Source organism: Carettochelys insculpta, chromosome 25, assembly GCF_033958435.1.
Source record: "Carettochelys insculpta isolate YL-2023 chromosome 25, ASM3395843v1, whole genome shotgun sequence".
Classification (NCBI taxonomy): domain Eukaryota; kingdom Metazoa; phylum Chordata; order Testudines; family Carettochelyidae; genus Carettochelys; species Carettochelys insculpta.
This window is the reverse complement of record NC_134161.1, coordinates 9560301-9587127: the sequence shown is the minus strand read 5'-3', so window position 1 is coordinate 9587127 and position 26827 is coordinate 9560301. Positions and strand designations below refer to the sequence as shown.

Sequence of the window (26827 nt, the reverse complement as noted above, 5' to 3'; positions counted from 1 at the left end):
TCACTTTTCCCTCTGCCAACACTACTATAGCTTGTTGGGAAGGGAATCTCACTGTTATTCCTGTCTTCACCATTTCTATCATGCCCTTCTCCGTCTAGGTGCTTCTATGGGCCCCTATGTTGACTGAACATCATCTTCTTCATGCATGTTTTTTTCCACATCTGTTTTTTCAGTCCTTGAAATTTTCTTACCAATGTTTTATGGAGATATGTTCCTCCCAAAAGACTGCTTGCAAAGTATTTGTTAGCATTGCTGCACTGGGGATCCATTAGTTCTGCTGAGTGAATGTTAAACTATGTCACATGGGACTGCTGATGCTCCCTGGTTGCATGACAAGCTTTTGTAAACCAGAAGAGGGCTTAAGTTATTGGGTCACTGAATATATGCTTCAAGTCCTGTGGCACCTCACAGATTAACAGCTATACTGGAGCATAAGGTTTCGTAGGCAAAGACCCACCTGTTCAATGCATCTAACTAAGTGGGTCTTTGCCCACAAAAGCTTATGCGCCAATATACCAATTAGTCTATAAGGTGCCACAGGACTTCTCATTGTTTTTATGGGTACAGACTAACAAGACTACCCCTTTGATGCTTCAAGTTGGACATACAAACTGCTTGCAGAATGAAGAGTTTCATGACAGGCCCATACACAGGGGGGCGCAAGTATTGCGAATTCATCCCCCCACCATGGGCTGCCCTGCCCCTTTCCCACTCCACCCCGACCCTGACTCCCCCACCCCCTCAACCAGCCTGGAGAGGGATTTCGAGGCAGGGGATGGGCAGGCAGCCAGCAGCAGCTGCAGGGAATTACATGCACGTGCAAATTTTACACAACTTTTGTTTCCTCTGCAGCCCCAATTCTGGTTTTCCAGCTTTTGCTGAATAGCCTAAGGTATCTCTCTCATATCTGGGCCTCAGAAAATGGAAAGTTATGGGCTATATGTTTGAATATGTGGCCAGCCCATTGAACCCAACAAACATAAAGGCAAAAATATGTGGCATTTTATCTCCCCATTCCATAGTCAAGGTACAAACTTGGAAGAGATCTGGTTTACTCCAACAATTTTGCTTTTAAAATAGCTGTGTTTCTGCCTCAGGAATAAATTACTCCGAAGTAAGCCATTTCAATTAATTGAAGCACAGTAAAAGCCAAGTTAGCTGGCTTTTGGATAACTGGCACACTCTGTTAACCACCTCTCTAGGTGGCTACCCCAGAGCTGGCTGCCCTATTGGGGCCAGCTGCCATGGGGCAGCCCCCCAAGCAGGGCTGGCAGAGTGGGGCCAGCCCGCCCTGCTGAGCCTGGAGGCAGAAGGGTAGCCCACCCACCCCCACCCCATACTTCGAGACGGGGCCTCCCCCTACCCCCACCAGGGTCAACAACACAGGGCCAGCCGCACCATTCGACTAACTGGAAAATTTGATTATCTGGCAACCCATGCTCCCCAGGGATGCTGGATAGTTCAGCTTCTACTTTAAACACATTACATATACACTGATTACATAATATACATACACAGACACAAATACTTTAATTCCTGTCATCTACCTATTATTTCATCTTCAGAAAAAGCAGTGACTTGGAATGCAAGATGAACATACTTTTCTCATCCAAAAACTAAACAAAGCACAATTTCTCATGGTAATTCAACAAGAGGTACAACAGTTATGCATAGAAGATGAGAAATTGATCCAATAACTTCCATGAGGTTTTCCAACCTGCAAATCTGCTTGGATAGCAGAATCTGATAAAAGATCCAGCTACAATGCCATTTGCTTTTCAACTAGGGATCTGATTTCTGATTTTCTGCACAGTATGGCAAAGTGATAGAATGGAAGTACATTTCAGTGTGCATTGTGGAATGTGGGTATAAATGTATGGGTTTCTTTTCAGAGGCTGTTCCCAGTGTTGTTGTGGTGAGCAGATTTGGGGAAGGAGAGAGAAATATTGAAGGAAATGCAATCTGTTAATAAGATGAATCACGACTCATTCACAAAACAGTGTAGATTCTTGCAAACATTACTATATTTACCAAATAATTTCAAGAAATAATTTTCACTCTGAGACCATCTAAATATTTAATATTCATATTGTTTAATCAATTGCCTCAGTTACATGATTTTGTTTCAACACCTTACTTGGATTTAAAAACATTAAAACTGAACAACAGAATCAGTTATGCACTTGTGCTACAAATGGATGTTATACATCTGGAGCAGGGATCTGCAAATGACTTCTTTGTGGCTCCCAATACTATAATTGCAAAGATAAAAAAAAAAACAACCTCCTGATTATTTTCGATAAATGGTGAACATCTAAAAGCATCTAGAATCCCAACAATAAGCCCACTCAGAGCTAAATAGCAAATGATATGTGATCTCCAAATGCTGGATAACTCCCCCTATAATAACCTTTCCCTGCAACAAAGCCCGCTGCCAGCTTTGTCCACATATCTTCTCTGGAAATACCATCACTGGACCTAACCAGGTTACTCACAGAATCACGGGCACTTTCTCATGCTCCTCTACTAACATCATATATGCCATCATGTGCCAACAATGCCCAGATGCTTTGTATATTGGACAGACTTCTAACTCCCTTAGACAAAGGGTCAACGGGCACAAAACAAACATCAAAAACCTCCAGATCCACAAAGCAGTTAGTCAACATTTTAATGGAATGGGGCATTCTGTCAATGACCTCAAGGTATGTGTGTTACTGAAGAGGAATTATCGCACCATTCTGGAAAGAGAAGCAGCCGAGCTGCCTTTTATATTCAAATTTGGCACATTAACACATGGTTTAAATTGTGATGGGAACTTTCTGAGTCGCTATAGGGGCTCGTCTACATACTTGGCTCAATCTAATTCTTGACCTTCCCCCCCACCCCTCCACTCTCCGATTTGCTCACTTTGATTATCTTTTTCTGATTTGTCATCCTTGCTTACTGTTTTTGGTTCTCTGTGTCTTAAATATTGAGTCTGGTCTGGTCTGGCTATGGTCTGAAGAAGTGGGTCTGTCCCACGAAAACTCACCTAATAAATTATTTTGCTAGTCTTTAAAGTGCTACTTGACTGCTTTTTGTTTTGATAGTGTATAGACTAGCACGGCTTCCTCTCTGTTACTATATAATATGTGTAGCGTATTTTGGGACATGATGCCGTCTCTATGTTTCCTGCTGTGAAGGACAATACACATTATAAGAAAGAAAACTGAAATTAAATGTGATATAAAATTGGCATAATTAAAGTGGGAGAAAAAAATCAGGAAGATGGGGTACGCGCACATAAACTGTGAAGAAATAGACTATGTAAAATCTTTGTCAACATCCTTCAGTAAATATGTATTGCATTACAAATCATTGTGTGCGTTTTTCTTAAAATAGGGGTTACAAAAAGTATGGTTTGATGTTATTTAAGACCGTCTCCTATTCACATGCATTGTGGCTCTTGAGTTATTGAGTTATTTACTGAATTTGAGATAAAATGGCTCTTCTTGTTATTTTGGTTGCTGACCTCTCACCTGTAGGAATATACATGGATGTGAAAATCTGTGATAGTTTCAGTATTTGTAACTATTTTCACTAGTACTTGCTTGCTGTTAAAAAGAAAAGTGGGTAATTAATACAATCCCATGAACCAGTGAATGGAAATCACTGCATCTATTCATATTTGCAAAGATTTTTGCATTTGCAAAGATTTCTGCTTTTAAACTAGTAGACAAGGACAAGGATTTTTCTTCGTCTTTAGAGCCATGAAATTCACAAGACAAGGACATTTCCTTCTTACAACACTTGGAAAGTGTATAAGACATCATAAGAACAAACAAATGATGAGAACAATCGCTATTAATATTTGTAGAATTGGCCAGGAAATATTTTCCCCAAGAAAAAAATTAAATGAAAATACATTTTTTCATTTTCATAATTTTTATACAAAATCTTGGTTGTCAACCAGAATGTTTTGGCTTTCATTGGTGGAAACCCAAATGCTTTCATATGAAAAAATGAAAAAAATTTGACCCAAACTTCCTTTTTGTTAAAAAGCTACTTTTCGTAAGAAGTTTGAATGGACATTTTTTCTAACTCTTATATTTTGTAAGACACCACACATTGTAGTAATCTCACAAACATAATGGGACTGAGCGCTGAGCCTGGATATTTCCAGAGAGGAGCTGCATATCCCTTTAGACCCGTGGTGTTCAACACACTAGCCCCATATGGTGATTTAGCTGGTTGAATGTGGCAAGTTGGCTTGAAGAGTAAATATATTTTCAGAATAATGTGATTAGTTTGCTATAGCAATGGCTACTTGAGCTGCAGTTGCTTCAGAATTGGTTGGACACCACGGCTTTAGACTCTCTCTCAACAAGAGAAAAAGATGCAACTTCTGATCTAAAATCACTTTGCACATTTGTCTGCTACTTCTCTCAGCCACACTGCTGATTGTTCCCAGAATCCTGCTCCCTCATATTTTTCATAAGGCTGCAGCAATAAAAATCCCAGTCCCAACTCCCGGAGAGTAAATCATTGGCCCAAGCAATTGAAATTCCTGCCATCAAAAGTATTGTGTTGCCATGGTAGCTGTGGCTCCTAAAATAAAAGCACCATTAAGAATTGTCAGAGGCCTGTCACGGTGAGGGAAATAAGAACACAATGGCCTAAATTCTATAGGATATTGAGACCCCAGAACGCACTGTGACAACCGCTCTCATTCCCACCCCCACACATGTACATCAAGAATAATCCCACCCCCTCATGATAACCTTAAAGCAATCAGACAGTGTATTTGACGGGAAAGGCACCAGCATCCCTCCATGTCCTGTAGCTCCTGTCAGGTTCTTCCACTCACCCTCAGCATATGAATTTAAAGCTGTCAGGTGGGGAGATGCATGACTACAGCCAAAGGCAGCAAGTTGACATTAGGCTTTATTAAAAAGAAAATAAAAGGGACTAGTGGTCCATGGAACATGTTGCTGTGCTGTGAAGATGCAATTCTAGAAGCAGCCAGCAAACAGTAACAGTGCTTGTAAAGATTACAAAGCCCTTTTACACTTATATAGCTTCTTTCCATCCAAGGGTCTTAAACCCCATATCAAAGTTGTGTAAAATTTGCTGTTCTCCCAATTTTTTTTTTTAAACAGACAACGAGACCAGGGCTCAGGCAAGGTGAAGGGACTTGCCCAAGGTCACATGCATCAGTGACAGAATCAGGACTGGAACTGTGGTCTTTTGGTTCCTTGTTCCTGTCTCTAAGCACTTGATTCTCCCTCCTGCCTTATGCACAGACTCTCTAGCGAAGTGTTTCTTACACTTTTTGAGACAACATAACATCAAACCATATTTTTTACGCAGAACACCTATGAAAATTTTCTTAAAAAAAATTATTGTCAGACCAAAAAAACCAGCCAACTAAAACAGCAACATGTACATCAAAAACAAAATGAAGTGATGTAATCATGTATCATAGCAATGAAGAAGCAATGTTGAATCTGGTTTTAATAACAGAAAATATATACCATATAATAACAGAAAATATATACCATCAATGTATTTTTCCCCACTCTCACAGCACACCTGAGAGTTGTTCAGGGAACACCAGTGTTCTGTAGAAAACAGTTTAAGAAATCCTGAAGTGGGTCTGCCCCATGAAAGCTCATCACCTTGTGAGCTTTGACTATTCAGTATGTTGTGACTGGCCAATCAGAAGTCACACAGCTATTGTTTCTGCTCTTTACTTTGGTGACAAAAATTTAAACAAAGAAATGACAAACAATGAATAATGGTACAATCAGAATAAGACTCATTACAGAAATTCACAAGCTGTTGGGATTCAGATATTTGGCTTTCACTGGAATAAGTCACAAATTATATGACAGCAGGAATCATTTTTTAAACATGTATCAGGTTTTTTTGTTTGTTTGTTTTTTAAAATATTCAACCAGCTCCACAGGAAATTCAAACACAACCTAACTGAACTTTTTAATAGTTAAAAAATGGCCACATTAATCTCCCAGCTCCTCCTACTTTACCTTTAATTTTCACAGCAAGTTCTGTACTTCAGTGGTAAACAGCTATGCCTGAAACAAACTCCAGTCCATCAATGGAAGGTTTGTTCTCATCATTTCCAGACCAGCCACAGGCAGAAAGTATGGAATGTCTCACAAGGATACCTAGTACCAATGAGATTCCCAGTCCCATTTTCTAGACACAGATCAGCACCGCTAATAGCTACCTCTCAATGCTCATTCAAACCAAATTCAAATCCTATGACATTCTTCACTCATCACTGATTATTTTATGCAGTAAAGTAGTGCTTTAAAAAGAGGCTAAGTGGCTATTTGGGAAACCTGCTTAGCAAGATTTAACAAAATGATAAGACACCGACCTAAATAAGAGCAGCCTCTACAGAGACACCACTGAACTTAAAAACCACAAGGCCTTTCCTATGCTTGAAGAAATTTGTCTTCCTTTGAAGCAACACTAACGGGCTACCACTACAAGCAAGAGATTGAAGAAAGTGGGTCCATTTGTCTGTTCCATCATGCAAGACACACATGCATAGATCAAAAGACCACAAGTTCCAATCCAGCATAAACACCTGCCATAGACTAACATCTGTTTGAATTACAGCATAAGTTTTATAAAAACATCCTATCTTGTTTTTAAAATTGCCAGTGATGGAAAATCTACCACTTACCCTGGTAAACAGTTCCAACGGGTTAATTGCCCTCTCTGTCAAAAACTTACACGTAATTTCCAGTTGGATTTGTCTAGCTTCAGCTTCCAGACACTGATGCTTCTTATAACTGTGTAGGCTATATGAAAGAATCCCTCTTCAATTAGATTTCTGTTCCTTATGTAGATGTTTGCAAACTGACTGTGGCACACCAAAAGCTGTGTTGAAATTGTAAACATTCTAAATTTCAGGGGCATTTTCTAGGCTTGCTTACAAGCTAGGGAGCTTGGAGGGAAAGCATATCAGCTGGACAGCAGCAGTTTGCAGACAGCCTATAGTAAGGCAGGGTGTGCCTCTCTCCTACAGAGCAGCCTGTTTTCTTTCTCTCGGTTCTTAAAGTAGTATATGTTAGCAATCTGAATTTTAAGAAATAAAGCAATGTTACTTTGTAACCTTCCAGCAAGACTATTTTATGCAACATCCGCGTGTATGCCATGAAAATAGCTCCCAAATTACCCTTACTCTCTCTTTGTCAAGATAAATAGTTTGAGTTCTTTGAATCAAGTACCAAAAGACATGTTTTGCAATACTCTAAACATTACTATGGAGCTTATCTGAACCATCTCCAATTAATCAAGGTCCTTAGTTCCTTAAACCCACAAGTGCTCCTTTACATACAGATTCTTAGGAGAAGAGCTGCATTCTCCTTTCTGAATCTCATGACTAATTCCTAAAGTTAGTCAAATGCCATATTTCTAACGGAAAGAGTTTTTTCCTCTTTTTGACTTTAAAATTAAATGTGAAAATCTCTCAAAGCCAAACACACGAGGAAGCTGCTAAAGTCACAGAATGAGTCAGTTTGCCAATTCTCAGAAATCAAGGGCATGAAACGAAACCCATCATGGGGCAAGGCTTTGTTCCAAGGTGTTTTTTTTTCTCTTAAAACAAAAAAAAAAAAGAAAGAAAGGAAGAAAGAAAAAAAAAAAATCCAACCACCTGCCTTTGTCACATTAACTGCTGTTTCTTGAGCCATGTCTTATTCTACCATCGAGACAAGCAAAGCCAGAGGTTTCACTGAGATCAGTACTGTTTGTTCTTCCCAGCAGCTCTCTAGTAGTGGAGTTTCTCAAATTTTTACTCTGTTGTTATTTTCACTCAGTCCTCCCACTGAAGCCAAATACCCACAATGAGACTTTTTCCTCAATACAAGTCCCAGAGTTTTCAGTGGTGCTAAAGGAAGGTGAAAGGTTAACAGAATAAGAGCTCTTGCTTAATGTCTGCAAATGTAAAAGTCTGGGGTCAAAGAGCTTTTAGAGGAGGACCCTTCTCTCCCTGAATGGAGTTGTTCCATTAAGTTAACAGCTGTTGGAAACATTTGCATAAGATAAGATAAGTGCACTGCAACAGAATCCAGGACACGTTATGTACCCCCAAATACTAAACATTATCTATTTAACCATATGGAGACAGGGATGCACACATCTGACTTGGGATCTCTCGATCTTCAAGCCATACAGTAATGCCTATTTATTTATTCCTGGCTTTTGCTGAAGTATGGTTACGTGGGCAGGGCATGTGTTATTTTAACAGCATAATTTAGGGGAATGGGGTCAGCTCTATTTATTTTGGATGCATACTGACTCTTACATGGCCTCCAAGGAACCCTGAACGCTCTGAGCGATGACTATGAATGGCTTTGGTTAAACAAAATAAATAAATAATAAATTAAAGTGGTGACACGATCACATTCACTTCATAAATAATGCATGTTCATTACAGGCATAGCAAACAGATAAAAGTTTGCATTGGCCAGCCCGGGAGGGATCTCATATTGGCTGTCACCATTCTGCCTTACCCAGAAATAAAATAATAATTTGGGCTTAGCATAGTGCCTTAAAGGCAGGAGCTCACAATGGTGTACAAAAGAAGGTAAGCATCATCACTGCACCAGAAAGCAGATGGGGCAACAACTTAAGTACAGGGAGGTAAAGAGTGCCATTAAACTGGACATAGTTTGCAAAGCCTCATGTAGGATGGCCTGGTGTGTCTGGTTTTCAGAGGTGCTGCAGAGCTGAGCCTTTCCCCAATCTAGAAGCCACCTCCTGCACCCCAAGCCCCTCATCCCTTACCACCAAAGTCCACACCTCCACTCCAGAGCCCATAACCTCTGCTGCATCCCAACTCCCAAGCCAGAGCTTCTTCCAAACCTGAAGCCCTCTCTTGTAGGCCAAACTCCTCACCCCCAGGCCCACCCCAAGCCAGAACTTCCACCCCAGAGTCCTCACCCCCCCCAGCACCCCAATCCCCTGCCTCAACATACACCCCACCCCTGTACTCCAAATGCCCTGGGCTGGAGTCCCCTACAGCATTCAAGCCTCTCATCCCTTGCCTCACTCCAGAGATCTCACCCGAACTACATGCACAAGTCCAGAGCCCCCTGCCATACTGGGAGGTCTCATTTAGAGCAAACCCTCTTTTAGAACCCTCACTGCAACCCCTTGCCCCAGCCCAGTAAAAATGAGGGTGGGCGAAAGCAAGCCACTGAGGAAGGGGGAATGCAGTGGTTGTGGGTGGGACCTTGGCGGAATGGGCGGGGCTAGGATGTTTGGTTTTGTGCCAATAGAAAGTTGGCAACCCTAGCCCCATGAAAGATTTGTTCTTAAACTCATCTGTGATACTACCTAGGGGCCTGAGCCATGGACTGGAACCCCACACCAGCACAGAACAAAAAGGTGGTCCTTTCCCCATTAGTTGTTGGCTCTCTTTTGATATCTAACCTATAAAGGCCTTGAACAAACCGTGATATCTTCTGTACAAGAACAACAATGTTACCAGTCATCTCTTCATCTCTTTTTCCTTGCTACTGTGCCATCACTAAATGAAGGAAGACTTTTGGGGAACCAGAAACTAATGTATCAGAAAGCTTTGGGACCAAGTTTCCAACAGTAACTTGTGATTTTGTGTACGTAGCTGAGTCAACATTTCTGGGAGGGATCAAAAAGAAAGACAGACCTATTCAAGTCTAGAAAATTAAGCCAACCATCAAGGGTCTCAGTGCAGCAGATTCCTCTCCAGGGCTCCCTCGAATTTTTCCAACCCCCTGTGTGGAACTAATTTTGTTGTGTGCACCAAGGCATATGGGGATGTGCACCACCAGTAGAAACAGATACGATTGGCTGTGAGTGGCTGTGGGTACTCTACTACCAGTTGGACAGCACCTGAATCTCTCCTGGGCAGCCGCCCAAACACTCAGCTTATGTGGAACATTGCTCTATTCGGTCAGTTTTTTACCTATCACTGAGGTAGGACTGTCTTCCAGTAAGGCAGAGACGAGAAATTAAGCACACATTTTATAAAGAGGGTAATCACCCTATGAAAAAACAAGCCATCGAATGTGGTAGATTTGCTATCACTTGACCTCTTCAAACAAAGTCTGGGTGTCTTTGTAAAAGCATTCTCTATCTCAGATTGAGTAAAATTCAACGACCTCTGTTATACACGTAGACAGACGACAACATAATGTTTCCTGATAGCCTTAAAAAAATCCATACATAGTGCGTTAAGTGATTAAGTGATGTGATCTCTCTCATATTGGACATCAGCATCATGAAGGTAATAATGACACAATGTTGCCCCAGCAGAGCCAACACTTTTGGAAACAAGCCTAGAGTGTGGAAAGATGGATGGAGAATGATTGATCTGTTTCTCTAATGGCCAGGTTTTGCTTGCTGCTCCCCACAGCACCATATTTCATGGACACATGCCCCATGACATGATGAGATTTCTACTGGAGCGCAACCTTGAGAGCAAAGTTCATTGGATGTTAGAGTTCACCCCCAAAAATTCTTCACTGTAACCTGTCTGCACAAATTCCCTGCTTTGACCCAGAAAACCCTGGTTTTTTCCATCTCCTGCTGAGCTCTGAATGCTTTGATCCTCTTTGTGTTATCCAAGCTTGCAAGCTCAGCAGCAAAGGGCAGGAGAAGAATTAAATGTTTGCCTCTGGGGTGGTAAGGGAGGATTCCACTTTAAAACCTGATATATTTTCCATTGGCGAGGGATGGATTTGGAGCCTGTAACATGTAAAGAGAAAAAGTGCCATGCTGACCTTGGTATGCTAATACCACCTAATCCATGAACTGCCTTAGCTTTTTTCCAGTCCCCATTTCAAAAATGTGATCAGAGAGAATGCAGAAATGTGCTTTGAAGGGTTCATAACCAGATATATCCCCCAAAGATAGACTCAAACAAAAATTCTGCATCTGAAAGAGTTTTTATAGAGGGGTTCTGAGAGCCGCTGAACCATACTGGAAATCTGGTATACAATGGAAACCAAATCAAAGCCAAATCAAGCCAGGGCGTGCTGCAGCACCACCACCCTGCACCCCTGCTTCCAGCACCTATCCTAAAATGCTACAAACCCGAGTGAAGTGCAAATGTGAACTCTCTAATTCAGATGCCCATCCCTTATACATGCTCCCCTCAGAATCCCTCCTAGATTTTTCAAGAGTATCCCCAGCTTTTTCCGAAACCATCATTTGAATGACACTGGATGGTCACAATGTCAGGGGATGCTTTTTCCAAAATGATGACTTCCTACAAAAAAGGCCAATTCAAAGACATTTTAACCTGCAGCAGCACAACATCCTTGCAACTTGCTCTTGCAAAGGAGAGCTTAAGATTTGCCAAGGGAATTGGACTTAGTGGAAGTGCTTTTGCAAGACTGGGAGCGTACCTGCATTCTCAGAGGAATGTGTTCATGTGTGTAACTCCTTCACTAGACTATTAGGACAACATCGCAATCAATAGGACAACCTATAGTCAGGTGGCTGGGGTAGATATAGAAGAAGGCACCATATGCTCCCTTCAATTTATTTTTTATATACTGTGCATATGCAGGCTCGAAGCTCACAAACATAGCAAATAAGAAAATTGTTTCTTCTTCAAAAAAAAAAAACTGATGAAAACAACAAAAATAATCTGTTTTGGTGAAAAACAAAACTGGAACTCTACCTCTGAGCTGCATCCCAGCCAGTGCATGCATATTTTGTAGTGCCATCAAAACTTATTGCAATAGCAACTCCAGCTGTAACATGAGAGTCAGAGAAGCAAGTGTCAAAACATCCCCAGCAAGCCAGTTTTTTGGACTATTAGTCCCAAAGAACTGGATAGCTCTGGGACAGGGAAAAGAGCAATGAGTCTCTTGGTCAACAGTTTGAATTATGGCGAGTTCAGGAGAGATCCACATCAAATCTTACAATAGCATGTTGCATTCCAACAACAACTTCTAGCTCAACTTGGCGCTCTTCATGAATTAAGCCTCACAATGCCCTTGTGACCCAGGTGAGCATTAATTATCCTCTTTCCTGCAAATGAGGAAACTGAGGTTTAAGCTGGAAACGTAGTTCAGACAGTTCCTGGATTTACAGGCCTGTATTTTAGCCATAAGATCAGCTTTCCCCTCCCTATCCCCTCGTTGCCATCTGACAGATGTGCAACAGCCTGTATGACATTAGTTGGAGAACTCACAAAAACCACTGTCAAGTCCAATATTCACTGGCCCCTGCCTTGGCAGTCTTAGCAGAGATGCCAAGGACTAAAAGGGCCATGGAGATTGAACAAGGGAGTTCTGCTGACGAAGGCTCAGCACATTGATGGCGTAGCACGGAGGAAGACTGCCCAACCACCACCCATCTACTAGAGTCTTTTGTCTCCTTGGTCATCAATCTGAGAGTTTTCATCAGCATTAAATCCACTTTAAAGGCATTTGGTGAGGGGTAATCGGGAACTGAATCAGCTCGAAAAGCGAGTCTCTACTGCTTCAGCTGAAGACAGCATCCACTGTCTTGTAGATAGCAATAATTTAAATATATCACAAAGTAACCCAGACAGTAGAGGGAGACAAAGCCCCTGAGCCAGCCATCTACAGGCAACATAAGGCATTAAACTGCCTTGTCCTAGCTGGGCCCTTCTCAGAGGGAGAGGAAGAGAGGCTTGGCCAATGACATACCTGCTTTCACTGTATTCCTTCTTCTCTCTCACGCGCAGCCACTTCCGCAGCAGGAAGCGTTTGCGCCGTGGGGAGGCGCTGGGTGTGGAGCAGTTTGACCATGGGGTGTCCTCATCGCTGGATGGGGTGATTTCTATGGATGGGAGTTGCAGGAACTCCTTGTTGGGCGAGGAAGAGTCCTGGTACCCACCAGCTTCCAAACTGTGCTCTTGCACGTTCTTCATCCGCCTCATCTTGAAGCGCCTCCTGCGCAGCGTGGGGGTGGACGAGCTGGACCAGGCCCGGCTGCAGTCGGGCACCTGTTGCTCTGGGACCTGCAATGCTGGGAGCTGGAGGGTCTCTGTCATATTGGCAGCAGGCATCAGGTCCCCTTTTGCCTTCCCCTCCCACCTCTGCTCACTCTGTGATCTCACTGTGAAGCACACCACACAGCTAAAAGCTGCCCTTTTGCACTCCTCCCCAGCTCAGCATGTTTCCACCCCCTCGAGAAGGGACTCTCCAGTTCCCCTTGGGTGCTTTCATCTACAGGGCAGGGGGCCCTCAGACTACCAAGGAGCCTGTTTCAAAGTTTCTCTTTTGCTTTTTCCTCTTTCTCGCTGAGAAGCGTCTTCCTCTCCTGCTTGAGCTCTTTCAGGGCAGTGAGTTTAGCCTCTGGTAGGAAGACTGCTGACACCCGCTGGGTTCTCTTGGCTTTTTCCCCCCCACCCTTCTTCTGTTTCCTCTGCGCTTTGCCTAGTCGCGGCTCAGTGAACACTTCTCCGAAGCGGTGCTGGAAAAGTCTTCTTGTGAGACTGAGAGCAAGGCTGAGCTGTGAGGTCAGAGAGAGGGGGAGGAAGGAAGGGAAGCAATGATACTAGATAAAATCAGAGCAGCAGACGGGATGGAAGTTCTTTTTCTGTCGCAGATAAGACATGCACCCGCAGCTGCTGCAAGTGTAAGGGGACTCCTAACACTGAGGGCTGGGAACACGCCTCTGCTGCAATCAGCCTAATGAAAGAGGATAAGGTGAGGGGGGAGAACTTTTAATGCCAGCCAATTGGCCAGAGTTCCCCTTTATCCCACCTTCCTATTTGGTTGTCCCACCCTGCAGAAGGGGGAGAAGGCGTGGACCCCACCATCCATCATCTTGTGACCAAATATTTTACTTTTCACTTCATTTGAATGCACAAAGGGGAAAAGTGGAGAGAGGGTTTGAGGAGCAGCCGCAGCACTGGAGCTGGGATTTTGGCTGACTTTGTTTTGCAAGGGGTTTGTGTTCAGGAAAGCTGCTTTTAGAGAATTCTAGGCCTTGGAGGCTGCTTCCAAAATGACACACTTGGTGATAGACAGTCACGAGGAGAGGTACCAACACTGAGAAGACAAACGCCACACAGAGACAATGAAACATGCAGGACAGGCCTGAGAAAAATACAAACACACACTCTCCCCCATGTGGAAGATTCCCCGGCACTAACTAGACCAAGAGGAAGAGAAAACAAGGGTCACACTTGGTTAGCTTGATGGAAGAGCTTTGCATAACTTTGAGAATAAAATGCTAAGCCAGGCAGGATGTTCTGTGCCCAAGGGACTGACAGGATTCCCTCACCACGCTCACCAAAGTTTCACTAACAGGTTTCAAGCAAGGCTAGGCTGAATGAGGATTTCAGCTGGAAATCATGCTAAACTCCACAGATTCTGTCATGGCTGTGACAGGGAATTCAGCCTCCACAGACAAATACAGAGCTGAATTTCACTGCTTTGTCCCACAGATGGGACTCGGAGGGGGCAGGATTTCAAAATCCAGAGCTGAATTTTGAATATCAAACCTCTTTGCTTCCAGTTGCTAGAATGCACAAAGCAAGAACAGCCAGTTTACAAGTAGATGGAAAGATTTGGCGGGCGCGGGGGGAAGGTGGTAGATTTGGGTGGGTGGGGAAGATCAGGGGGATAAGAGGTTTCACTGTTAATTAAATAAAATCACTGGTTGCCAGCCTAAGATGACTGTCTCAAAATCTCCTTCATTCTTTGTTCTCAATGTGGTTCAAAAATTGGCTAGAACTTTAAAGCAACAACTGTCTTTATCCATTTCTAGAGCATCCCACATCATGGTATCCAGGTGACCTCCATAAACCTGCAATCAAAATGACACACACACCCCCTGAGAATGGCCGCATATCTCAAAAAGCACAAAAAATTATTTCTAATAAAAAGACAGGGACTTGAGGAGGCAAAAGAACAAAAGGTCTTTTTTTGTTTTACGTCTAACAAACACAGTATTATTTGCTCAGTACAAGGACAGAGATCTTTACTGTGATATTTCTCTACAATATGGTGAACTCATAGCTACCTGAGAACTTCAGTCACCCATTGCACAAGCCAATGTTATAACAGCTTTAACAGGAAGTCACCTTGCATTCTGCAGCCACAGGCGTAATGTTGCTATTAGCCACCTGTTGACTCACTGAAAATTTAGTGTGAACATTCTACTAGGACATCTGGAAACCAAAACCCTATAATGCAGTGCCTGAGGTGCAACACAAACAAATGCATTATTGCTGGCATTTATTCTATATTGGGTTATTTGGTTGCTTTGCACTGCTTTATTCTGATGAAAGAAAAAAAGGAATAAGGGGGAAATTAAAACAATAGTTTTTCAAAGTTTCACCATCAGCAAAATTTATGAACCTCTGCCCATTTCTAACGTACTGTAGCATGTAAATGGACAGTTCATTTATTGCCCTCCATTATCACATACGTTGGTGGATCGGATTTCCTCTGTAAATCTTTGTGAAAATGTGTGAGGTTTATTTGTTTGTTGTGCTAGGGAAAGATAAACCAGCTCAAGAAAGTTTAATTCCACCCTCCCCAACCACATACACACTCCCACTTTAATAATAAAACACATATTTGCCCACAAAAGCTTATGCTCCAAAATACGTTAGTCTATAAGGTGCCACAGGACTTCTTGTTTTTGAAGATACAGACTAACTCGGCTACCTCTCTGATACTTGTCACATAGAGCATGTTGCTCCTTCATGAGAGTCTAACCTAGGGTAACCGTCCATCCCATATTTGGGATGCCAAAAGGCATCCCTACTTATTTTTTGAAAGGGCCTAATTGTCCCGTATTTGGGCCCCACCCTCCACCCCGACCTTTTCTGCCAGCAGCTACTGGCTGGAGAGCACTAAGCTGCCACATCCATGTCGCTTCCCCGCAACTCCTGGAGAAGTGCCGCTTCCACAGGACTGGGGCGGGGGGGAGGGGAAGGGCTAGTGCTTGGTGGAGCCAGGAGGAGCCGCGCCTCCTGCTCCATATCTCCTAGTCCCGTATTTGGGACACGGAGATATGGTCCCTCTGGTCTAACCACACATTCTCCATCTCCAAGACAACACCAGGATTTGCCCCAGCACAAGGTTCTTTCGCCAAAATCCGTCTCTGATCTCTGAAAAACCTGCCTTTGTCAGCCTCCCATGGTTCGTCCTCATATGACAAAAAAATCCCTAAGCGGAGAATTCTCCATTTTATATCATGAGAACCTTCCTCAGTGAGACAGAACCAATCGGACAAGCGTAGAGTCTATCCCTTTAACTCTGAGTGCTTCTCTGATTACTAAACATTACTTATTTACTTGAACACTGTGAGTCATTTTTATTTTGGACAGAGGACACTGGTGATCTCCCTGGTGCATTTTGCAAACCAGAAGTTACATAATGAGAGAGTTAGCTCAAATTTAATGACCTACAGTTTCAAAAATTCCATCCATGAAAAAAAATTCTCACTGGGCAGAACATGAAACTGAGAAATGTTAATGTTCCTCTAAGAGGCTATCTTTGCACTGCTGGGGCTTTATACCCTTTGTTCTCTTCCATGTGGGTAGAGTTATATATCATGTTGGAGAGAATTCACTTTTTAAAGCATGCTGCCAGCACTAGCTAGCGTGGCACTAGGATCCTTAGACCTCTGCCAGGACATAACTCAGGAATTATTCATCAGATCAACATCAGAACTGGGAAATGGGTACATTTATTCTTCCTAATTTTGAACCTCTTGGGAAGTTGGACTCAAGCGCAAACTTTCTAGAGACTGTAACCTGCTTAAGAGAGGACTGTGAAAAATGAAGCAAAGAAAAACTAAACAGACTATATACTGGATACAAATCACCCACTTGTACTAATCCAGAGTCTATGGAGTCATTCAGTCTCTACTACACAGGTTAGATTTCTCATTAGTTTACTTTCTTTTATACTAAATCATTCTTGATAACAAAATGGGGGAAAAGACAAATATTAAAATAGAAGAAAAAATAGTTGTGAATTCAAAGTAGTTTGCCAATGCAGAAAGACCCCAGAAAAATGACTTGATAAGATTAACAAATCCTTCAGATGTGTGAAGTTTGCCTTCCTGGTGTTTTGAGAAATCTTTCAATTAGAGCAGGGAGACTGCTGTAAAGATAATGCTTGGAAAATTTCACCGCACCAGCTTAATTCCTTTGCAGCTCAAAAAGTTTAATTTGCTACTAAATCTGCCATGCTGCATGCAAAATACTGATCCTGCAGCGACAAAATTTTGAATTCAGAATTCCAAAGCTGCAGATGTTTTTTCTCTATGAAAGTTGATGTTCCTTTGCAGCACACGATTTGCCGCATTTACTCATTTCCTTATGGAAAGAAATAGATTATTTCCTCAAAAGCAACCTGGCAATGAGAGGTACCTGGCATCTGCAATTTAGAGCGGCAAAAGCTTTATATAATGGACTGGCCAAAACCAAGTCTAATCCTTAGTGTCCTGAAGCAACATTATCAAGTGAGAAGGAAATACATTTTACACCAAATGCAATCATATGCTGCCTTTTCCATCAGCAGGAAGGATTTTATTATTCACTGGTCTAAGTAAGTGATTAAGTCCCAGCTTGACAAAGTCCTGGCTGGGATGATTTAGTTTGGGTGGATCCTGCTTTAGGCAGGGGGCTGGACTTGATGACCTCCTGAGTTGCTTCCAGCCCTAGGATTCTATCATGCTATGAAAACACATTCCGTACATCCCCAGCCAGTCAGAAACCAGCCTTCAGAACTAAGTGTACAAAAAGTTGGTGTTTGCTTCACTGAAATTTTTCGTGGGTCTTTCCTAAGAACAAAGCAGGTCAATAATAGTTCAGGAAGCAAATATCATTCCCCGGCACCAGTACTTGTTAGATACAGTAACTATGTCTTATTTAGGATGCTACAAACATTGTAATTACAGTGGGGCATTTTCATAGGATCAATGTTGCCTTCGTTATTTCTCACGAGTGGCTCGGCATTTAACTAGCCATTGTCCTGTTACAAAGCTTTGTTCCAGTGACATCAGATCTTAGAGATACATTGCTCAACATGTCTAGACCGAAACACAAATACAAGCATATATGCTCTACAATATCAAATAAGCGCTGATCTTAGAACGGGAATGGAGGGATATGCACTGTACCTGAAAGAGGTCTGTCCAAAACATAGCTGAAAAGTGTATACTACGTAAAGCTCCTCAATCCTAAAACCATGGTTTCTGGCCCTAAAACACAGTCTTGACCCTAGAACTCAAATACATGTTTTCAATGTCAACTATATCCCATGTTTAGCACCAGAATTCAAACCTCACAGGCTCTACAAAACAAGCCTGGAATGGTTTTAATAAATATAATCCAATTTAGGCTTTCAAACTTGAACCAAATAAAGCACATGGAACACTTTTATTATTGTTCTACCCATACACTTTGGAATATGTAGTAATTCATGAAGTGACATAAAAAGGCTAAAGTCCAACAGTGCTTTCTGACTGGATGTGAGTGAGGCCACACATGGCTGTGCATTATTCTGAATGGATTTTGCTTATCTTGAGTACTTGGCAGCATATTGCCTTTGGGATCATGCACTGTAAAAATCCCCACAGTCTTCAGCTGCCACCCAAAAAACAAAAAATCCCTTCACCACTTCTCAGAACAAATTCTTCTGTGTGGCTCTTCTCTTTTTGTGTTTTGTTACTGCAAGGGCATACTTAGTCCTCCCCTTTTTAGATCAGCTCTTTGGAATGGAACTTGGTCCAGATGAAAGGGGATCATTGGGTGTTTCAAAGGTCATCCCCTACAAAAATGAGACCACCTGGTCTTATTCACATGATCACTCATCTCAACACCTTACAAAACTAATCCATCAAATACATGGCAGCTCCACAAAATGGAATGTCTTTCGGAGCTTTGAGCTATTTTCTCTGAGTAATACGGAGATTGCACTTGCAGTGCATCTTGAACTTTATCTTCCTTGGTAATTGCACAGAATGGTGGATACCTATGCTGTTCAGTGCATCATCCAGTTCTGCTCACGGCTACAGTGCCATGAATCTACAGCAAATCAATTAATTTTATGGTCTAGTCTGGATTACACTGGTGTATCAGAGACCAGAAACACGGCCAGGAGCAGAATTCAAAAGCCAGTCATTCAGAAACCCTGCAGAAAAAACAAACCCCATACTTGGCCCTGAGGGCAGCTTTTGCTTCATTCTCACACCCAGGTAAGCCACCTTCTGTGGTGAACTCCTCTAGAACCTTGTGGCAGTTTTCACAATCCACACAGAGTTTGTAGGAGTCAAGGAGTGACTCACTCCAACACACTGAATTTTCTGTACCTGTATAGCACTTCATAATGGGTCACAGCTCACAGCACACACAATTAATCACAGGACAGCCAGTTTGCAGGAACAAAAGGTCTTTGAACAGCACATTCTTTCCTATTCAGCTAGAATATACGCTTCACTAGCTCAGGTCACTAGATAGTTGTATTTAAGCCAGCAGGGCACAGAAAGCAATACCTACACCAGCTCTCAGCAACCCTACCCCCACCCATATTGCAAAGTGTCCGACAATGCCATCAGCTATGGCTGTGCCCCCTGTCAGCACAACACACTTCAAAGGTGCACCCAGCTCTCCTGGCTATCCTAAACAATTGACTATCCACTGCCTTTCTTTTGATAGGAATATACTTGGTGCTGTGATATAGAGCTATAACAAAATCCACTGTCACAAACACACACCACAGTCTGAAGCACACACTTGCAGCATCGGGACTCTCTGTCCACAAATACAGCCTCTACCACTTGAAATAAAGACTCTTCGGGGTAATAGTATTAGGGCTCCCAAACTTCACAGGCTACTGCAAGCAGATTTAGTTACATTCCATGAGTGAACTGCAGCAGTGCAGAGATGTACATTAAACCAGCAGTACACAACCTCAGCTCACCAGTTCTTCCAGGATAGCGCACACAAATTAATCTGGAGGTTGCCCTGTAAATGTCTACTTTGTTCTCTGAGCAAAGTCGGCATTTTGTTTTATTCTAACTTATTTACTGAAGCGTCCAAGTTGGAAATAAATTCTTGCTCCCCGAATTACACGTGCTTTAAATCAGCTCTGCCTGTTCCCAAATTCTCAGATACCAGAATTTCGATTTTACGTTCCAGAGTTGAGTATGGGTCCAAAACTTACCCAGCACCTTCTAAAGCTCTTCCCCTGCACCTCCCACACCTTAACGAGCAGCGGCCAGAGAGAAGTTTGTAGAAAATCCAGTGTTCAGACAATAGACTTCTGTTAACAAAAGCAAGCAAATCAGCCTCAGCCCAAGACAACAAAATATAGGGCTTCATGGCACCAAGGAGAGAGAAACACAGGAATGGTCTGATTGGATCAGAGCAATTCTCAATCCAGTACCTTATCTAGGAGTAGTCAGGAGCAAATGCTTCAGTGCAAGGCACAAGAAATAGAGAAATGGCAGTTTCTGTTCCTGGGAGATTCTCCATCACAGCCATTTGTTAAAGAGGAGCTAATTCTCTGAAATACCTTTCCCCTCACTCTGCAGCATTAGTCCAAGTGCCAATTGCTGGACTCAGTCCATTTTCTCTCACAGAAGAGAAGTAAGCAGAGCACTGCTGTGTGCTATACCAAACCCTGACAAGAGAAAAAGCGCTTTTCAGAGAACTATCGCTCACTGCTGCATGCTGCAGCAGGCTAAATGGAAATCTCTATAGTTTTGCTCTCAATTCTCAGGAGTCCTAGAACTATGGAAGGACACAGAAGGTTCCTACCTACAATGGACAAACTCATTTTATAATAAGTGTTCTAGAAACTGCTTCAGAAATACCTCTTCTGTCCATTAATTATCCACAGCCAGTATTCCCAGTAAGCTGAATGCTTGGGTGACTACCCAAGAGAGATTCAGGTGCTGCGCAGCTAATTAGCAAAGCGCCCACAGCACCCGCAGTCTGCAGCATGTGTTACTGCTGGTGGTGCATGTCCACACATGCCATGGTGCAGAGAACAAAATTTATTCCACACTGGATATAAATTATTAGTGGGAACCCTGTCCACAACCTCAGCAGTGAGGCCATTAGAGCCTATTTCCTCAATTAAATAAGCACCTGAGAAAGAGTGTAATTTCACTTAATGATCTTCCCATAAATGGACTTATTTGGGAAATGCTTCAGGGAGAAGTGAAACCCTCCACTCTCATTTTCTGTGTTCTCCACATTCATGCCCAAGTAGCGTATCTTTGTGCAGTCATTTGCCACACGTATGCAGCATGTAATACAAAGAGGAAATGTGCCCAATGCACACAGAGTGTATAATAACTGTTTGTGTACAGTAAACCCTCGAGAAGCGCAAGTTCGATTTGCACTTAACTCACATTAATGCACATTAAGTGCAAATCGCAACGGCCCCACCCTCCAGCTCCCCCAGCCGGGAGAGCCTGGTGGGCACACAGCTGTTTTCAGCATGGTTTCTCCCAGCTGGGAGAAACCGCTCCCCAGCCAGGGAGCCTGGCGCGCAGTCCGAGGCTTGTGGCACCGTTTCTCCCAGCTGGGGGAAGTGCCAGGGAAATTCTGGGGATTTCCCCAACCCCTGCCCCACAATTTACACGAAATTTGATATACACAGAGGTTGTCCAGGATGCAACCTCCACATAAACTGAGAGATTATTGCACTGTGTGCATGGATATGCCTGTATACACTTCAAGGTTGCACTGCAAATCACATATACAGAGCAATGTTTGTGATGCATGCAGCCCGGGATGAATACTGAATGTATACAATGCGTAAGCATACATGGGCTTCATGTATATATGCCATAAAGCTGCTGTATGTGCAATGCAGTTGTCACTTAGTATTTGTGAGTATTCATACAGAAGTGCTCATTCTGCACCTACGAAACACACAATACACAAATGAACAATATATTTACCATTTATGTTGGGTATGTATAGCAGAGCTATAGCCGTCTGATGTCACATCCATTACAAGCATTGTATGTACAGAGTAAGTATCATTTTCCTACAGCATATTTATATTTTACCAAGACACATTCATTTAAACCTCCTCCGATGAAACTAATGATCCCTCTAATATAATAAACAACAAGAAGTACTGCGGCGCCTCCAAGGTCAAGGCTGAGGCATTCGGTGTGGTCACTTGCACGAGCAGTGGCTGAGCTGTGCTCTATCTGTTTCATCTGCCCCTAGGGCTAGCAGGTCAGCACCTACCACAATCTTTCAGCAAAAAAGCAGCAGCAGCACAGAGACTTGCTGACATTTTTCATCTCTTTTTGATTCCTGGGCGAGTGTCAGACAATACCACTTCACACTTTAGTATGCTGAAATTTCACTCAAGGAGTGCACTGGATTTTCCCTATGCTAATTGGTTTTATGGATGAGTGAGCGCGACTGGAGAACTTCCCTTATTCATCTTATTTTATTCCAGGTAAATGGTTTCTGAACAATTCCCTTCGGATTGCAAGAAACACAAAAAGTCTTAAGCAGGCAGAACAGTCTGAGAACACTTAATACTGCATGATGGCCGGGGAGACAAAATGTGGCTGTTGTGGAGGACTGGGTATCAGGTTGCCTTGGTTCTGATCCCAGTTCTCCCACGAATTCTTGACAGAAAGTCATTTCAAACTCTATGCTTCAGTTTCTCAATCGGCAAGAATGGGATAATGATACTTGCCTACTTTACAGGGGGGCATAGAAGCATAATTACAAAATGTTTGTACATCGTGTTGAGATCCTTAGATGAAAAGCAAAATACACAGTCCACGGTCTCAACACCCCACTCTGAGCCAGCAGGGATGAAAAGTGCATGAACCAACTGCACTGGAAATCAAACCATGCTTAGCAGAAATACATCAGATAAGTCACAGGGGCATTGTTAGTGTTTCCTGAATGGATGTGGAAAATGTAAATGAAAATAAGCAATTCATTTCAAAAAAATCCTGCAAACATTCACACACTGAGCTTGGATATTAGCATTTGATTTCAGGTGGGTCAGTTTCAGTTTCTGTGGCAGCTGGGACTGCCTGCCTGACCTTTGTTCCCTTGATTGGCCTTCTCCTGTTTGACTCACAGGCGGAGGGTCTGACCCAGGCCAGGAGGCTTTAAAAGCCAGAGGCAAGGGCAACCAGGGGAGTGAAGCAGACAGGGAGCTGCAGACGGGAGTTTAAGAGGGAGGCCTACGATGGTTAGGAAGACCCGCAACACCTGTGCCACCACTACTGCTGTCTCCTCCACCTGTACCTGTAGCCAGACAGACTGCCTGACCACGGATGCCTCTACCCAGATCCTGGTGTGGCTTTGCAGGGACTGTAGCTTGCAATTCCCACTCACTGATATCCAGGCTGAGGGGACCATCCAGTGTGAAAGGTGCCTGCTGGTAGAATCTCTCAGGTGACAGGTGGAGGAGCTACAGGAGGAGGTGGCCAGGTTGAGGAGTATCCGACTCCATGAGCAGTTCCTGGATAGCATTCATGTGGAGACAGCTGAGGTAACTGTCCCAGTACACAGGACAGCTGATAAACCACTGGTGGAGGAGGAGACAGATCAGGGTGGACACTGGCAGCTTGCTACTTCTGGCAGTAGGCAGTGCTCCACCCCTGCTCAGAACCCTCCCACTGTGGCACTAGGAAGCCATTATGCTGTACTTGACACAGGAGACAAAGAATCGCCCCGTACAACAGAGGAGAAGCCTCATACCCCCAAGGCTGGGAAGTCTGCTGCCACCAACGCGAGGAGGAAATGTAGAATAGTGGTGGTCGGGGACTCTCTTCTGAGTGGGACGGAGGTGCCCATCTGTCGCCCTAACATTTCATCTCGGGAGGTATGCTGCCTGCCTGAGGCCCGTATCCGAGACGTTACGGAGGCGTTGTCGAGGATTATCAGGCCCTCTGACTACTATCCCATGCTTCTCATCCATGTGGGCACTTATGATACTGTGAGGTGTAATGCTGAGCAGGTCAAGAGTGACTTCAGGGCTCTGGGGGCATGGGTGAAGGACTTTGGGACGCAGGTGGTATTCTCCTCAATCGTGCCTGTCAGTGGTAGGGGCCCAGGCAGAAACATCCTAGAGGTGAATGCCTGGCTTCGAAGATGGTGTCGCCAGGAAGGCTTTGGCTTCCTTGACCACGGGATGCTATTCCAGGAAGGACTGCTGGGCAGAGATGGTGTTCACCTTTCGAGGAGGGGAAAGACCGTATTTGGACACAGACTGGCTAACCTAGTGAGGAGGGCTTTAAACTAGGTTCGACGGGGACAGGGGAGCAAAGCCCATAGGTAAGCGGAGAACATGGAAACCTGGGTAATAGGTCAGAAATGGGAGGCAACATGGGCAACAATGTCAGAGTAAAAAGAGGGCCAGGGCAAAACAGGGAGGCAAAATCAAATCAATATCTTAGATGCCTATATACAAATGCAAGAAGTATGGGTAATAAGCAGGAAGAACTGGAAGTGCTAGTAAATAAATATAACTAGGACATCGTTGGCATCACAGAAACTTGGTGGGATAATACACATGATTGGAATGTTGGTATTGAAGGGTACAGCCTGCTTAGGAAGGATAGACAGGGAAGAAAGCAGGGAGGTGTTGCCTTATAAATTAAAAATGAACACACTTGGACTGAGGTAGAGATGGACATAAGAGATGGACGTGTTGAGAGTCTCTGGGTTAGACTAAGGGGGTAAAAAACAAGGGTGATGTCCTGCTAGGCATCTACTACAGGCCACCTAGCCAGGTGGAAGAGGTGGATGAGGCTTTTTTTTTTAAACAACTAACAAAGTCAAGCAGGGCCCCAGATTTGGTGGTGATGGGGGACTTCAACTATCCAGATATGTGTTGGGAAACTAATACAGCGGGACACAGACTATCCAGTAAGTTCTTGGATTGTACTGGAGACAATTTTTTATTCCAAAAGGTTGAAAAAGCTACCAGGGGAAAGCTATTTTAGATTTGATTTTAACAAATAGGGAGGAATTGGTAGAGAACTTGAAGGTGGAAGGCAGCTTGGGTGAAAGTGATCGTGAAATCATAGAGTTCACAATCCTAAGGAAGGGTAGAACAGAAAACAGCAAAAGAGAGATAATGGATTTCAGGAGGGCAGATTTTGGTAAACTCAAAGAGCTGGTAGGTAAGGTCCCATGGGAAGCAAAACTGAGGGGAAAAGCAGCTGAGGAGAGTTGGCAGTTTTTCAAAGGGACATCATTAAGGGCCCAAAAGCAAGCTATCCCGCTGTGTAGGAAAGAGAGAAAATATAGCAAAAGATCACCTTGGCTTAACCAGGAGATCTTGCATGATCTCAAAATAAAAAAGGAATTGTATAAAAAATGGAAACAAGGAAAAATTACAAAGGATGAATATAGGCAAACAGCACAAGAATGCAGGAGAAAGATTAGAAAGGCTAAGGCACAAAATGAGCTCAAACTAGCTACAGGCATAAAGGGAAACAAGAAGGCTTTTTATAAATATATTAGAAACAAGAGGAAGACCAGGGACAAGGTAGGGCCATTGCTCAGTGAGGAGAGAGAAACAGTAACAGGGAACTTGGAAATGGCAGAGATGCTTAATGACTTCTTTGTTTCGGTCTTCACTGAGAAGTCTGATGAAGCAATGCCCAACACAGTGAATGCTAGTGGCAAAGGCGTAGGGTTAGAAGTTGAAATAAAAAAAGAACAAGTTAAAAATCACTTAGGAAAATTAGATGTCTGCAAGTCACCAAGGCCTGATGAAATGCACCCTAGAATACTCAAGGAGCTGATAGAGGAGGTATCTGAGCCTTTATCTATCATCTTTGGAAAATCATGGGAGACAGGAGAGATTCCAGAAGACTGGAAAAGGGCAAATATAGTGCCCATCTATAAAAAGGGGAATAAGAATAACCCAGGAAACTACAGGCCAGTCAGCTTAACTTCAGTGCCAGGAAAAATAATGGAACAGGTAATTAAAGAAATCATCTGCAAGCACTTGAAAGGTGGTAAGGGGATAGGAAACAGCCAGCATGGGTTTGTAAAGAATAAATCTTGTCAAACTAATCTGATAGCTTTCTTTGATAGGATAACGAGCCTTGTGGATAGGGGAGAAGCAGTAGATGTGGTATACCTAGACTTTAGTAAAGCATTTGATATGGTCTCTCATGATATTCTTATCAAAAAACTAGGCAAATACAATTTAGATGAGACTACTATAAGGTGGGTGCATAACTGGTTAGATAACTGTACCCAGACAGTAGTTCTTAATGGTTCCCAATCCTGCTGGAAAAGTATAACAAGTGGGGTTCCACAGGGGTCTGTGTTAGGACTGGTTCTGTTCAATGTCTTCATCAATGATTTAGATATTGGCATAGAAAGTACGCTTATTAAGTTGCAGATGATACCAAGCTGGGAGGGGTTGCGACTACTTTGGAGGATAGGGTCAAAATTCAAAATGATCTGAATAAATTGGAGAAATGGTCTGAGGTAAACAGGATGAAGTTTAATAAGGACAAATGCAAAGTGCTCCACTTGGGAAGGAACAATCAGTTTCACACATACAGACTGGGGAGAGACTGTCTAGGAATGACTACAGCAGAAAGGGATCTAGGGATTATAGTGGACCACAAGCTAAATATGAGTCAACAGTGTGATGCTGTTGCAAAAAAAGCAAACATGATTCTGGGATGCATTAACAGGTGTGTTGTGAACAAGACACGAGAAGTCATTCTTCCGCTCTACTCTGCGCCGGTTAGGCCTCAGCTGGAGTATTGTGTCCAGTTCTGGGCACCGCACTTCAAAAAATATGTGGAGAAACTAGAGAGGGTCCAGAAAAGAGCGACAAGAATGATTAAA

The 26827-nt window shown here is 43.1% G+C and overlaps 1 protein-coding gene across 8 annotated transcripts in view; it reads right to left on the bottom strand.

Annotated features, from left to right (window-relative positions):
* GRAMD1B (GRAM domain containing 1B) overlaps positions 1 to 26827 on the bottom strand; it is a 216808-nt gene that overhangs the window by 133508 nt on the left and 56473 nt on the right. For 5 of the 8 annotated variants that reach the window (XM_074977031.1, XM_074977032.1, XM_074977041.1 and 2 more), the window contains exon 2: positions 12687 to 13494. The exons of 2 other annotated variants lie outside the window; for them this stretch is intronic. In XM_074977031.1, coding sequence (XP_074833132.1) covers positions 12687 to 13048 — 362 coding nt within the window. In that variant the 5' untranslated portion in view covers positions 13049 to 13494. Of the gene's footprint in view, positions 1 to 2101; positions 2253 to 12686; positions 13495 to 26827 lie in introns of those variants that run through there. One more of the 8 variants, XM_074977045.1, reaches the window with a different exon arrangement.